This window comes from Nuphar pumila, chromosome 12 (genome assembly GCF_984573655.1).
Source record: "Nuphar pumila chromosome 12, dmNupPumi1.hap1.1, whole genome shotgun sequence".
Lineage (NCBI taxonomy): Eukaryota > Viridiplantae > Streptophyta > Magnoliopsida > Nymphaeales > Nymphaeaceae > Nuphar > Nuphar pumila.
This window is the reverse complement of record NC_143260.1, coordinates 15,069,066-15,085,516: the sequence shown is the minus strand read 5'-3', so window position 1 is coordinate 15,085,516 and position 16,451 is coordinate 15,069,066. Positions and strand designations below refer to the sequence as shown.

At 35.4% G+C, this 16,451-nt stretch overlaps 1 protein-coding gene across 2 annotated transcripts in view; it reads left to right on the top strand.

Moving 5' to 3' along the window:
- Positions 1-2,797: 2,797 nt before the first annotated feature.
- Positions 2,798-16,451, top strand: part of LOC149820089 (protein DEHYDRATION-INDUCED 19 homolog 4-like) — a 30,976-nt gene continuing 17,322 nt past the window's right edge. Inside the window, exons 1-4 of one of the 2 annotated variants that reach the window (XM_089982491.1) lie at positions 2,798-3,147; positions 3,245-3,390; positions 3,669-3,733; positions 4,023-4,313. In XM_089982491.1, the coding sequence (XP_089838617.1) occupies positions 3,066-3,147; positions 3,245-3,390; positions 3,669-3,733; positions 4,023-4,313 (584 nt within the window). In that variant the 5' untranslated portion in view covers positions 2,798-3,065. The remainder of the gene's footprint in view (positions 3,148-3,244; positions 3,391-3,668; positions 3,734-4,022; positions 4,314-16,451) is intronic. The other variant, XM_089982492.1, reaches the window with a different exon arrangement.

Here is a 16,451-nt window from a genome sequence, read left to right as displayed (position 1 = left end):
GAGCTTTTGAGGATGATACTTTTACATCATTAACCTATGATTGTTGTACATCAACGTCAACATCACAACTACTCTAAGTATTTTGTTATTGTATTTGAAGTTTCATTATGGTTTTAGTTTAATCTTTATGACCTTAGTTTTTTCTCTCTCTCTCTCTCATGATTGCATAAGATAAAATAGAAATAAGTAACTTAAAAATGAATCTTAATGTACATGGACTAAAGATCATAATTATGTTGCTTTATATAAAATAGCTCCACAGTTATCGGAATCATGCCTTTTTTTATTTGATATTGAAAAATAGCTTTGCATGAAAATGCTCTTCTTTAGTGGGAAGTACACTTCTCATTAGCTTCACATTCAATTCCCATATAGGTTCTACCTCATTTCCCAATCTCTCTTTATTTTTAATCGGCTCCACATTTCTTTTGTTGTTATTTTTAGTCGTACCAAGGCTTATATTTAGGATGTAGGTAGTTCAGATCTTGGCTAAGAGTCGAATTGGATCCCACTCCGTTTAATTATATTCGATATAACACATAAGATTCAATCATACATCCAAATCTGTATCTAAATTCAAGCTTACATTCAGCCAATAATCCAAATCCAATTACATATAAAAACATATCTTATTTACTAGTGGGATCCAAATTTAGTATGACCTTTTTTTTTTCATTTCTACTATAAATTTGACTTTAAGTCCGATTAGGTCGGGTTCAGTAAAAGCCTGCAGCTGAGTAGAGTACAACATGTGCACATGTAGGATTGAACCAAACAGGGCATGTTTACCAGTAGATTGAGCTCGTTGCTCGGTTGGTATTTGTGTTTAGCCGAGCTGAGCTTGTCTCGTCCCATCCCTAAATGAGACGAGCCAAACACCAGATGGCTCGTGTAAAAACATTCTATTTATTTATACATGGAATTTATATTTTTATATAATATACTTAAATATATATATTTTATATATTACACTTAAAATATTTTATGTATATATTTTTCATTCATCCTTCTCTTTTAGATACATTTGATGCATTCCTTTTTTTATATATTACATTTAAAATATATATTATACATAAAATATATTTATCCATACAAGCTCTCCCGAGCCAAGCCGAGCTGAACACCATGTATTCAAGCTCGACTTGTTTAAGCTAAACAAGCTGTTAGTGGCTCGGCTCGCCAACTGTACGAACCGATCACAAACAAGTTCATGACGAGCCAAACCGAGCCTAGTCACAAGCTGCTCCCTTCCTTCACCACCCGTATGTACATCCCTCACCAGCCGATATTCCATTCAATGTGGTATCTCAGTCACTCCAAAACCCTTCCTACTCGTTTTCATGCGGTTTCTTTTTTAGATCCCTGTCTTTTTCACTTCCATGATGTCTTTTATGCACTTCTTTCATGGCTTCTTAGACATGCATGCTTTCATAAATCACAATGCTTTATAAAAACATTTTAGACTTGTTTTTGGATTTATAACCCAAAAAAATCACACCCAACACAAATACCTGGTCGCACTGGCTCAGCCTGCCATACCTATGATCGTCGTGCCGACAACGTAAATCTCCAAGGCTAGAACCCTATGATCCTTACTCCGAGATTTATGCTACAACAACAACAACAACTACGCCTTCATCCCAAAACAATTGGGGTCGGCGATATGAACCAACAAAGAAAATCATTCTGGGTCTTCCACATGAATCCTTCTCCTCCATTCATTTCTATCCAATGCCATGTCCTCGGTGAGGTTCAAAGCATTCATATCCTTTCCTATCACCTCCATCCATGTCTTCCTAGGCCTACCCCGACCTCTTTTAACTAATATATTTTTCCATTTCTCCATCCTTCTAACTGGAGCATCATTAGGCCTTCATCGAATATGTCCAAACCACCGTAAACGATTCTCTCTCATCTTATTTTCAATGGGTGCAACGCCTACCTTCTTACGTATCTCCTCGTTCCGAATCTTATCTTTTATTGTATTTCCACACATCCATCTCAGCATACACATCTCAGCTACACTCATTTTTTGAATATGATGTCTCTTGGCAGCCCAACATTCCGTACCATATAGTAAAGCGGGCCTAATAGTCGTCCTATAAAACTTTCCCTTCAACCGCAATGGCATTCTACGATCGCACAACACTTCAGTTATTCCGTACCATCCGAGATTTATGCTATTCTTTTCAAAATATCGCGAGATTTATGAAAAAACATAAATACCGCAATTTAAATGCAATATTTACGTTTTAAACAGTTATTTATCACAAAAAAAACATGTATTTTTATTTTAAAATAATTTTATGAATATTTCTTATAAAAAATAAAATTTGTATTTTTAATTTATTTTTCTATTGCCGTGATTTTGCCCAAAAAATGCAAGATTTATGCAAATTTTTCAATTTCTCGCGAGTTTTTGAAAAACTAGAAATTGCCGTTTAAAACGTTTGTGGTGCAGAGGGATGACGCAGATGAAAATCGACCCATGACTGCCCGCCGGGCAGCCAAGGCCCACCCCACTATGCCCTGGGGCAAAACATTTTAGGCTTGATGTGAGCAGTTACAATCGTATTGTAAAAATCCGATAATAGGTTGACATCACATCACTTAAGAGCCGTGCATCTCACCTAGATACGTGAGAGTGAGCCACGTCCACCTCCAAAAAGTGAGATGAACGGTGGTGATGAAATGTAACCAGTAATTTGGCTAAGATATTGACCTATTATAACCTTGTCGGCTTCCATGTCACGTCTCTTATCCACCTTCTGTTGTAGCAACCCTTGGATTTGCCATTTGGGGACAAGTCCAAAGATCAAAAACCGTTTAAACATGCTATATCAAAATTTTCTTCTTCTTCTTCTTCTTCTTCAAAGAAAACAAAAACATATCAAATATGAGTAGGGAGTAAGGACATCAACCCCCCCTCTCTCTATATGTTATTGAGTGGATGGAAACTCAAGGGGCAGGGAGAGGAGAGATTTTCCATTTCGTTTGACATATAATCCAAAATCTTAAATCTTAAATCTCTGTGGCCGCTGATCCAACCGCACCAACGACCAACAATGGATACTGCCGATCTCTGGATGTCCAGATTAGCCGCTGCTAAGCGACAATACTCGTTGCAACGCAACTCTCATCTTGGAGGTACCTGTGTGTGTGTGTGTGTGTGTGTGTGTGTGTGTGTTGACATTCTTTGATGGGGAAGAAAGAGATAAATTGTTGGGATGGATGGTGTTGGTAGATCGGAGGGGCGTAATGAATGAATTGGAAGCGGAGGAGGAGGTGGGTCCGGACTTCCCTTGCCCTTACTGTTACGAAGACTACGATATTGCTTCCCTCTGCGCTCATCTGGAAGACGACCACCCTTCCGTCGACTCCAGAACTGCCGTAAGAGACACCCATCCTCCTCCTCCTCCTATTCTTTATATCAAAGCCTCATCAATAAAAATGAATCACACTTATCGGTCCTTTTGTTTCTATGGAAATGATTTCGGGCTGGTACTCTGGTTTCTCTTGTTCAGATCATATGTTTTTTGTGATACCTATTTGTTGGTCCCCGTAAATTCTTTTACAACAATTGCAATATTTAAATTTTTTTTAATCATTTTCTGTTTGTATATATTTGTGGTTCTTGATGTATTAATAGCTCTCTCTCTCTCTCTCAGGTATGTCCGGTTTGTTCGGTTAAGGTGCAAAGGGACATGTTAAACCATATCTTGCTACAACACAGGCATCTATTCTATATACCTTATTCCATTTTGTCTGTTCTTTTCCTTTCCTCATCCATTTATCTCTTCTGATATTGGTATAGTTTAGGCCTTAGGGCATATATTGCAATCTCTTTCACTCTTTTCAAAAAAAAAAAGGAAAAGAAAATATAGATAGAAAAAGAGGAGAAGAAATGTGCAGATATGATTCGACTTACTAGCAAGTTGAATAAGGTTACGAAGAAAATTGGCAAATATTATTGTGATCAGAAAGTCTCATTATCTTTTGTTTAACAAAATCCACCTGCATAGGCGTCAAAGGCTATTGAGAGTGGCTATTTCAAGTAGTCAAGCTTTATCCCTGTTCGGATGTGATCTTCGTGAAGCCCATCTACCGTTGCTTCTCGGAGGTGGTGGTGGTGGAGGGTATCGGTTAAGCGGCATTAGCTCATCTGGCACTAGCAATTTGGTGAATGACTCACTTCTTTCAACACTTGTGTTGAACTTGGCATCCCCTGAAGCAGAAGTTTCAAAATCCATTTCTTCTAGTGTTGATGATTTCCTGAGAAAGGGTGCGAGTACAAGTCAGTCTTGGAAATCAAGGTGATTTCTTTTTCATTACTTTTAAACAAATCTTCATCTTGAGATGATTGAAATATGATAGACCAAAAAGTTCCCTTTCCTTTGGTTGCTTTGGTGATTCAACCATGTGAAACAAATCATGTTTTTTCATTTGTAGCATAATAGAGTGATGGTGTCAATTTCTCATTTATATAGTTTAGGAGCTTTGGGAATGTTCTGGTCTACAACTGTAGAATGTAAATTGCTTTGAACTAGATTTATCTTTGTTGTTGGGTTTTCCATTTAAATCACATGGAAACCATGTCCAAGTTTATGTAGCTAGCTGGCTATAATATTCTGGTTTTATGTTTTGAACATGCTCAGCGATATTGGCATTATTTTGAATTGTATTGCTTTTTAAACAGTGTTTCTCAATTTTATCTTTTTGTTTTTAAAAAATCTTTGAGATTCTGAAGAAAAACAGATAATTTTTAATTTCTCCCAACAAGAAAACCTTTCTGAGACAATGCCATGATGGATATTGGTGACAGTGGTTGGTTAATATTTAAGAGGCTTTATTTTTGTGTCAATTTCTTGAACGATTTGAAGGATGTTTGGCAGGTGTACCTAATAAGAGCATAGCTTCATTATTAGATCTGAGATCCAAGTGTGCATCTAAAAAGCAGACTAGGTATATAACCTTTTTTTCCTTTTCTCCCTATAGAGGTTTGGGCTACAATGTTTCTTATAGCCAGATATTTTCGGGGCACTTCCTCTCCAGTCTTGACTGTCAATTTATTCTAGTGTTGATTAGAGCTAATATTGGTGATCAACACCCTGCTATTGGTTACGATGTCTTTTTGTAAGATGCTGTGGTACATGTGTGGTGTTTTTGAAAGCAATGAAGTATGCCACTTTCTTCTACTGAAGACGAGTATGGAACCAGCAGTGGCCCATTTCCAGTTATATGGCTTCATGGATTCTTATAGATTTTGGAGGTTCAGTTGACTATTCCATCATCGTTTGAAACAATACATGTGATCTATTTAGCAAAAACATACCTTATATGTTTTGGATTATTATTTTCTGGGCCCTTTTATTGCCCCGTGTCTGTAATTATTTTGTGGGCTTATCTTGATGTTGAATAGGAGGTTGATGTCAGGGAGAAACACTAGTGCTGGTTTCTTGCTTTCCTAACAACTTCCCTGATTCACGAAAGTGTGAACAGCTAAAAAAGGAAAGATCACTATCTTTTATTCAGGCTCATCACAGAACAATAACTAGTCCCACCTTTTTTTTTCCATATCTGATTAACGTGGACCTTTTACATACATGTGTATTCAATTGGATATTCTGTTTCTTGTGTCTGCTATTTGTTGGTGTCTTTTATTGTCTTCCTTTCCAGCCCTTGAGTTGGCTTATTTTAATATTGATCAGGGTAATACCTTTGGCACTGTTCTTATAGGTTCTCTGATTTATGGATGTGTAAAAACTGCTATAAGTATGTCACTTTGTTCTACTGAGGCTGAGCACAGGGCCATGTCATGTCCCATTTTTAGTTTGTTTAGCTACATTGGCTCATTGCATGTGTCTCCAATTTAATGTCGATCTCTCCAATTGCAATAATGGAAAGAGCTATCTGCAGTTGCAGATAGATTACTTTTTTGTGGCATGATATTTGCAAGGTACTATTTTATGGCTCTTTTAGTGTCTGCATTTTGAGTTGTCAATCGTTGTGATATTAATGACAGCTTTCTAGCTGAACAATTTTTTTGCTGATCAATACTCTAGTATTGGTTGCTGCGTCTATCATTTTCCTCATTCATGATTCATGAGGGTGTAAAAAATAGTAGAAGTGTTCAAATTTCTATAGGGGTCAATTAAAAAAATGAAAAGTTTTGTTTGGCCTAATAGACTTCTTGCAAAAACTTGTCCTTGGTGATTCTTCCATCCAGATTAGGCAATAATGAAGAACCGTCTACATTGTCAATTACGAACCCCAATGCTCAATTTCTTCTTCTTCTTCTTTGCGTTCCTCTCTCTCTCTCTCTCTCTCTCTCTCTTTCACACACACACACACACCTTGTTGAGAATCACTGACCGGGCAAAGATTGCCATTTTATCATCTCCTACTGTGGTAGATTTGGAATTTATGTTCATAGTTTGTATTCTTCCAGGATTTTTTATTATGATGGCATATACTATACTATAGTAGACATATAACTGTCTGTAATAAGTGCTATAGTGAATAAAACGTAATAGAGCTGTCCTCTATTGAGAAACCTTATGAGTGACATCCAGTGTTCTCTCTTTCTCCATCTTTTCTCTTCCTTTTTTGTAAGTTCCAAGGTTGATTCATATGATAATCAAGTGAAAGATCCCTCTAGTAGAGTTTTTGTTCCTTTAAATATCTCTCATGATTTCTTTCTTTTTTCTAGTCTTTCTTGCTTCTTCCTGTCTTCTCCATTTACTTCTTCACTTCATCATATTCCTTCTTCTTCTTCTTCAATCTATTATTTGCCCCTTGACTCTCTTTGTTCTTCATCATATTTCATCTGTCTGTTTTTTTTTTCTCCTTTTTTCTCTTTCTTCCCTTTTACCTTCTTTTCGTGGCCCTTCTTGTTGCTAATGTCATTGCTCATGCCAGCTTGTTGCCATTTCTGATGTCAACATAGATGTTTGCACCTTTCTTTTGAAATACTCTTTTACTATGTTAAATAGATTAACATAGGATAAGATATTTCATTGATATTTTCTTGTTCTTGGTTTGGTTGATCTGGACCCTAGTACTTCCAATATTTGTTTTCCAAAGGACAGGACAAAATTAATCCCTTCATTTTTCTTTCTTTTGTTTGAAAGGGAATCATGGTTCCTTATTTATTACTTGAAACATGGGAATCACGTAGATGAAATAACAAATATCTACCTAATTTGATTTCGAAAGAAGAACCAGATGAAGGAGGGCCTTTAAGATTGTTCTTATTTCAAATTCAACATAAGGTTGGTCGGCAAGGCTTTGGGTCTCATTGGTTGATCAAATAAACTTTATCAGAGACATCAACTCAAATGATTGACATCATATCTACTATTTATTTTTGGAGATAAATGTATAACCTACACTCAAGTTTCACAAGCCAATTCAATGAATTTAAGGAAGACACTTTTAAATTATAGGAGGATAAATTCATGTCCAACTGTTTAGCAAGTACAATTAAACACTTATGTGAAGGAGTAATTTGGAAATTTGTAAAGCATCTGGTAAAGTGTTTTTAGTTCAACAATTTTTGCAGACACACTGATTTTTGAAAATTGATTGTGAAATACCTTGGTCCATATATCTTTTTTGTCTTCCACTTGTAGAAAGCAATTTTAAGTATATATTTGTGCTTTCTTTTGAGCATCCTGATTTCTTGAGGTGTATGGGGGATTTTTTTTTTTGTGATTAATTCCCACTATCTAAGAGAAGCTATTTTAATGTAAGGTGAGGTGTATCCACTTCAGTACAAAAGTGTAACAACCCCAACTAATCCTCGTAAAATAGTGATTTTTTTCAAACAATTGCAAAAACAAACCCAAGGATCTGGGGTCTAACAAATTTAATATACCAAACCATGTTCATTGAATCAAAGAAGAATAATCAAACTTTATTAATCAATGAATAAATGTCAAATAAACCAAGATAGTAAAATCGTCTATCACAAAGAGCCACTTTGTCAAAGAACCCAGAGTCACACATGGCTCACAGTCTCCAATCAGTCAATCGAGACATCACTTAGCATCCGAACCTGTAAAACCGTTTAATGAAAACGGGTAAGAACCAAAGTCCTTTGTACGAATTTATCTAAAAATCCAAATAGTAAAGAAATAACATAAACTAAATTCATGTATAATTTCAGGAGAATATCACAACCACAATTTCCATAATCAACTTACCATTCAAGCATATAACAAAATATCATGAAATAACAATTATCATACGAAACAGAATAAGCATGAATGCATGAACTAATGCTTAACAATAAATATGCATAATTCAATGCACATGCATGAATAACTTATTAATTTATTTATCAGAGTTGTTTTTGCATGCATGTTCCTATTAAATGTATACAAATTTAGTTTTCACTTTTCCTTAAACCTGCGGATACTCAAAACGTGCACAAATTCCCGAAGTTCAAGTTAGGTTCCTAGTTATAGCTCAACACACAATTTGTGTTTTATTACGGGGTTTTGCACTCATTCCCCGACCGATATTAAGAATCCTCATCTTTCATCGGAACATTAAGAATCCTCACCTAATGCCGGGACATCAATGAAAATCCTCAACTATTGATGCCACTTTTTTGGTATACTAGGCACAATCGCACACAGATTTTTAATATCTTCAGGGTCCCTCATGACCGCTATCCAAGATTTTCATACTGTGAAAGGGACATCAAGAAAGAGATTAATTATACTATTTGGTCTCTTTTATCTTTTTCAAATAATTTCAAGTTCTTTACACAAAAACCGTTTTATAAATCCATATGCAAAACCAACTTCAGGCCTTGACCCTCACAATTTTAACAGTGCAATTAATTTTAGAAAATCAATAATTTCTAGAAATAAATTTTGCAATGCATAAATATAATTAACGAGTAGTGCAACACATGCTCCTGGCCTACACGGCCCACGGTGGTTCACATCTGACCACAAAAGCATCTCAAAAGTGATTTATGTATCTTTTGTAGTGAACATGCAATACACACCTTATTTCAAAACATGTTTATAATGTATATTCAAATACACAACATAAATGCACATAAAGCCAATTGCATACACATGCAAACAAATGCTTGCAATACACATTAACATGATCAATCCCATGCATAAACACCCAAACATGCACATGATCATATTTATGCAAACATCAAAATAAACTTCAGATTCATGCATATGATATACACATTTGCAACATGGTATTTGAATGCGTAAGCATACCTAACCAATCAAAATATATAATCGGATACATAATCTTGCAGTCAACATGAATGTGGATTTGAACATAGTGAACCTGTTCAGATTCAACATACACGGCCAATAGCAAATCTGATCAGATTGCACATGCACACATTCATCGGTAGCCTGACCAGATTCCACATGCATACCATCTGCCAAATCTGATCATATTGCACAAACACAAGACTTTGGCAAATCTGATCAAGATGCACAGGCACAAACATAGGCAGTCTGATCAGATTGCACATGTGCAAACCGTGGTAAAATCTGATCATATTTCACATGCTCCAATTGTAGCAAGTCTGATCAGATTGTACCTACACAAACAGTGGCAAATCTGATCAGATTTCACCTGCACAAATAGTGCCAAATCTGATCAGAATTGGACACACACCATAAGGTGGCAGATCTGATCAGATTGCACATGTATGTTATGGCGCAGATCTGATTCCAACATAAAAAAATAACATATGTTCGAGTTGATAACAATCAACAAAGTAACTTGTAATCGAATTTGATAACAACCAACAAAATAACTTGTAATCAGATTTGATAACAACTAACAAATAACATGTAATCAGGTTTGATAACAGTTAACAAAATGACATACAATTAGATTTGGTGACAGTCCTCCAAAATACATATAGTCAAATCGAAAGACAGTCATCAAAATACCCATAACTAAATATGATAACATTCAACAAATTAACACATATTCAAATATGATAACAATCATCAAATTAATCCTATAGTAAATCTGATAACAGTCAACAAATTAACACATATTCAAATCTGATCACAGTCATCAAATACAACATAATCAAATTTGATAACAGTCATCAAGATTAACATAGTCAAATTTGCTGGTAGTCATCAAATACAACATAATCAGATTTGATAACAATCATCAAGATTAACACATAGTCAAATCTGATGACAGTCATCAAATACAACATAATCGGATTTGATAGCAGTTATCAAGATTAACACATAGTTAAATTTGATAACAGTCATCAAATCAACTTATGGGCAGATCTAGAAACATCATAAAAAAATTACCTATAGCAATTATGATCACACTACACACACAAGTCTAATCAAACCGCACCCACACACATAGTGACGATCTGATCAGATTGCACATGCTCACATGCATCGGCAATCTGATCAGATTGCACAACACACGCACGACAACAGTTTAATTAAATTGCTCATGCAACACATCGACAATCTGATTAGATGCTCTCAGCATAAAAAACAAATAGGCAAGACTGATCCAGTAACCCATCAATAAATAGATATATATATTTTTAAAACATGAACAAATTTCATCAAATATCAAGGTTGATACATATATATATATGTATGTATATTCAGCATGCTTGGCTAAAAGAAGAAATCGATAGCATGCATTTATGCATATTGAAAATCAACAAAGCTTAACACATGCTTAAATAGGAAAAAATCGATGGCATACTCATATTAAATAAAAAACATATGAAATCATAACTTAATATATATACCTATACATAGTTTGAATCAGATTTTCCTTTCCCATCTAAACTCACACATGAACCAGATTTAAACTTATTTTTTTCTGTAAGAATCTAGAGAGAAACCTGTACCTTAATCGAAATGTAAAAAAAGATCAAAAATTGGTGGATGTAGGGTGAAAAGTGAAAACAGATTTTTCTTCTTCTTTTCTTCCTTTCTTTTTTTCTCTTTCTTTCTTTTTCCTTCTTTCTTTTTCCTTCTTTCTCTCCCCAACGAGTTTGGGGTTCTCTCTCTCTCTCTCTTACTCCCTCTCTCTAGAATATAGTTTCTAGAGAGGAGTCCAACCCCTCTTTTTATATTCTTTCTAGAATATTTTTATTTTATTATTATATATATATATATATATATTTGATCTTATCTAGAGAGTGAGAGGAGTCCAACCCGTCTCTTTATAAATATAGAATATTATATATTATATTATATTATATATAGTTACACTTTTTAACACCCATTCCTTTACAATTTTAACCAGGTTCGGGTTGGAATCATTCATGAATCGCCCGACTTAACACAAACTTGACAACTCACTGAGTCACTGCTGAATTAGACGATTCAAGTCTATTTCAAACATACCGGTTCAGACCCGATTCACCGAGCCGAACCAGTACGAGTACTGTTTCATTCCAAGATGATCTGACTTTAAAATATATCACGGGGATCGAGTCTCTCGACTCTTCCCCTCCTTCCCCATTTTCCAGAAACCCTCTGCTTCCTCCCTTCCATCTTTAGCAACCACCGACCACTGCCGGCAACCACCGGCCACTATTGGCGACCTCCGACCACTGTTGGCGACCACCCACAACAGGTTCTGCCTCTCTCAGAATCGATGCACATTTTGGGTGTTTTTCACCTTATTGTGTACCATGTATGTGTGTGTGCATTATGTAAATCTTTTTTTATTTTTTATTTATTTTGTTGTAAATAATGTAAATCTACAAAGTGATGATGAATTTTCTCATGTTACTTTTCATTTTGCTGGACCATATCACAATTTTCATTATTGTTCTTATTTTTGTGGCTAGTTACATGTGCAATTATGAAGCTTATCTATTTTTTTATGCAAATAATTTGTAGTTTTTGTCCTTTAATGCTTTGATTTTGGTGAATTTGCTGCATGGGCCTTGGATTTTGATTATTTACATTTATATTGTATAAAAATATAGTGTTATATTCAATATTTAAGGTATTATTAAAAAAAACATTAAAAAAATTTAGGTCCTAACTCGTCTGAGTTACCGAGTTTGCCAACTATGAATCCAAACACCCTAGGAGTTGTGAGAGCGATTTGGGGGTCGATCCGTACACAAGAGAGAGGGCTTTTTCACTTTGCTCAATAATGCATTTTCACCAATTTTCACTAAGTGGGTTAAGGTAAAAAATCTCTATTATGAGTAAAATTACAAAATTATCCTCCAAAAAATTTCCTTAGGGGGGACTTATGCCCTCGAACCCCCACCTTACACACTCCAAGCATCAGATGATCCAGCATGGCAATGAGACACTCAAGTAATGAGTAGAATCTGGTTGAAAATCGAGTGCAACTGTTGTCATAATATTTTTGTTTATGTAATATGAAAGTATGAGCCTTGTGTCATGTTCTTACTTGCAAAATATTTAATATTCTGCATTGTTCTTGTGAGATAGTTGATGTTTGATGATGTCTTATGCAGCTCATAGACATTTAAATGTTTCATGTGTGATTTTATGATTGTATTTTGTGCAATTCATCATTGTTTTATGTGTTATGTTTTTTTTTAGATTTTTTGCAATTTTTTTTGATTTTTCATAAATTTTTTGATTTTTTAAAATTTTTTATTAAAAAATTATGATTTTTATAATATAATACAATACATATCTTATTTTGGGTCTGATTGATATGAGTAACGATACAATACTTACAACCTTGATTTAAACTAGTCATTAAAGCAAATCCTAAAGGTCAAAATAGCCATTACAAACTACAACGGCTAATTGGTGATTCAAAAAACAAAAAACAAAAAACAAAAAACAAAAAACAAAAAACAAAAAACAAAAAACAAAAAACAAAAAACAAAAAACAAAAAACAAAAAACAAAAAACAAAAATAAAATATTTGGTCATTTTTACAGTGACCAAAAAACATAATTTAACCTAAAGTATACCTAGAGTATACCATAGTTGGCAAACACATGACTTAGGCTCGGTTCACCCAACCCTTGACTCCTGAGTAACTCGGAGTTAGGACTCTATATTTTATAGTGTGAACACAAGAATAAGACATGGAAATAACTAAACTTCAAGCCGTAATATGTCAATAGTTAATCTAGAAAAACATATAACTATACATGATCACTAACAATTTTCATTGAACAATATTAGATTCTTCACAAGTGACTTTGTATGAGAATTGTGAATTAAAATCATAAAATGCATGATAAAAAGTTTATAATAGGCATTAGGATTAGTAAGCTGAATCAGTGACCCATTAGGGGTCCGATCCGAGTCGACTCAAGCAATTCCCGAATTGACTCGCCAGGTTTGCCAACTATGGAGTATACCTATCCTAAAATACATAAAAGGCATACCTAAAGTATACCATGAATACAACTCAAATTAAGTGTATAAAAACACATCAAAAGAAAGAAAGAAAATACCTAAGGTACACTTAAGTGTACTTTGGTATATACACGACAAATACGACATAGGAAAACGCTACATATATCTTATCATTTTTAATGTCTTGATCTTTGTTAATTTTATCATATTCTTTGTCCAGATCTACTCTATTACTAGGTCGAGGTGTGTCGGTGTCGGACACGACTGGACACCGACACAGACATGCCCAGACTGTTAAAATATAGTATGCGTATGGATTTGGATCCAGATCCATACACACGTTAAATAAAACACATGCACATATTGTTTCATTAATGGCATTCTTGTAATACTTCTGTAATATTGTCTTATTGTATACCTGCTGTTTTTTATAAGGCTTAGGGCTTGGAGGTCGAGCCATCGTGCGCCACCCCAGCCATTGTGCATCTCTCTCTCTCTCTCTTTTCTTGTTTCCTGTGAAAGCTGAACCACACACACGAAATCTCATATGGTATCAGAGTTTTGGTTGCGGAATCCTATCAAGGCATGTTCAGCGAGATATGAAGAAACAGGTTTTGATACATTCCTTCTTTTATTCTTCATCTTTCCCCCTTTAACTTCTGCTACTCGTTCTTTTTCTGATTCTCGTTCATCCTTCTCCTTCATAGTACTTATTATCATCATCGTCTGTCAACTTCTTCATCATTAACGACTGCTGCAACCATTTCACCATTAACGTCTGTCTTTCTTTCCTCGACATTAACGACTACAACTATTTCACCATTAACGTCTGTCTTTCTTTCCTCGACTGCAGCCATCACTTCTAATAAAACACCTCTCTGATTGCAGCCATCACTTTTAAGTGTTCTCCTCTCTGATTGCAGTCTGTTTGATTCATCTTTGATTGCAGTCTCCTTTTTTATTGCAAACAATCTCTTTGATTCCGGAAGTTTTTTTTATTGCTGTTTTAGTGTTCTTTGTGCAACGCCTATAGGCAGATTATAACAGTTCACAATCTCGATTCTGAATTTGCAATTTAAAAAAAAAAGGTTTCCTTTCATAATATTGGTAGCACAGGTACATGCCTTATTGAAGTTCTACTGATTGATTAAGTGATCTCAAATCTGTTTGTTTCTTTTCATTCGTCTTGTTTACTTATTCGTTGTCCCATTGATATGGATTACTCCTCGCCATCCGGTCCCTCTGCAAATTTCTTGAGTCAGCTCGTTACAGAAAAACTTACTCATTCCAATTTTTTGACCTGGAAGAGGCAAATACTTCCTTTTATACGAAGTTAGGATCTCGATGAACATCTGGATGGTTTAGTTCCTATACCACCACGACTTATTTTGCAGGAAACTAAGGATAAGAAGGGTGACACAATTACCATTTCTATTAAGAATCCAGAGTATACAACTTGGAGGAAGCGGAATCAGTCTTTGGTTGCTTATATTACGTTAACACTCTCTCAAGAAGTGTTGGTTACTCTTTCAGATGATTGCAGTGCGGCGGATCTGTGGAGTAAGCTGTCTCAGACATACTCTCAGATATCATAAGCCCGAGTTATGTACTTAAAAAATGAGTTTCAAAGTTTGAAGAAAGGCTCCATGACTGTCATGGAATACATAGGCCGCTTGAAGAGTATTACTGACCAATTGGCGGTTATTGGAAGTGCTATTGCAGATAAAGATAAAGTTCAACAACTCCTCAATGGATTGGGCTCTGATTTTGACATGTTTACTACAACTTTGTCATGCCTTCCTCACTTGCCCACCTTTGACGATCTTCAAGCGAAACTTCTCCAGCATGAGATGATTATGAAACAAAGGGCAGAAGGAAATGAATCAACTCGTTCTCATTCAGTTTTGGCCATGGACACTTCTATAGGTTTTGGACGAAGAAATGGAGGGCATCAAGGAGGCAGAGGCCACGAACGTTTTGGGCAGGGAGGACGTGGTATCTTGCCTACACCTAATATTTCAGGTGTTTTTAATACAGGGAATCAGAGGAGAGTGCCCACTTGTTTCTTATGTAACAAAAGAGGACATGTGAAAGTTGATTGTTGGTTTAGTCTACGGAATATAGGAAAAATAAACAAAATTGAAAATAAGTCAGTTACTACTGTGGATACGAAAGCGCCATCTACAGATGTGCAACAACTTTTGTTATCAGCATTGTCATAGATGACGATCAAGCAAAATGAACAAGGCGAGTGGTATGTTGAATCCGGCGCTGCCACCCATGTTACGGGTAATGCGGGTAAGTTATCTCACTTATTGCCTTATTTGAAAAGGGTAGTATACTTACGGGAGATGGAACTTATCACTCCATTAGTCATACTGGCAATGCACATATCTCTATGTCAAAGTCCTCACTTCACTTGTCCAATATCCTTCTTGCTCCTAATATTAAAAAGAACATTGTTTTTGTAGCTAAACTTGTTGACGATATGAATTCTTCGTCGAATTTACTCCCTCTTCTGCTTATGTTAAGGATCTACGAACGAAGGAGACGTTCACTAAAGGGAAGCGACAAGGAAACATGTATGTCTTCAAAGAGATTCCTTCAGTGTCTTCGCCTTCAGTCCCAGTCCTCCAGTTGAAGTCGTCCAAGCATTCTTCAGTGTCTTCGCCTTTAGAGTCTTTGTTTTTCCCTTCATTGGAAGTTTTTAATTCATCTCATTGTAATAAGCCAGATATTTGGCATAGTTGTTTGGGACATTGTAGTCGGGGTTTCGTTGAAAATCTTGTATCTGATGGTCTTCTTCCAGAGTCTAGTTTATGTTCATTTTTTGATAATAATAATAAATGTTCCTCATGCGAACTCTGCAAAAGCCATGTTCTTCCGTTTCATATTATTAATAAAAGGGCTTCAAAGCCATTTGAGATTATTTGTTTCGATGTTTGGGGACCCGCACCTATTCCTTCTCTTTCTGGCAATCATTACTATGTTATCTTTATTGATTCTTATTCCCGTTATACTTGGGTATATTTCTTGAAACATAAGCATGAAGTTTTCCAAATATTTCGGGAATTTCATTCGATGGTCAAAACA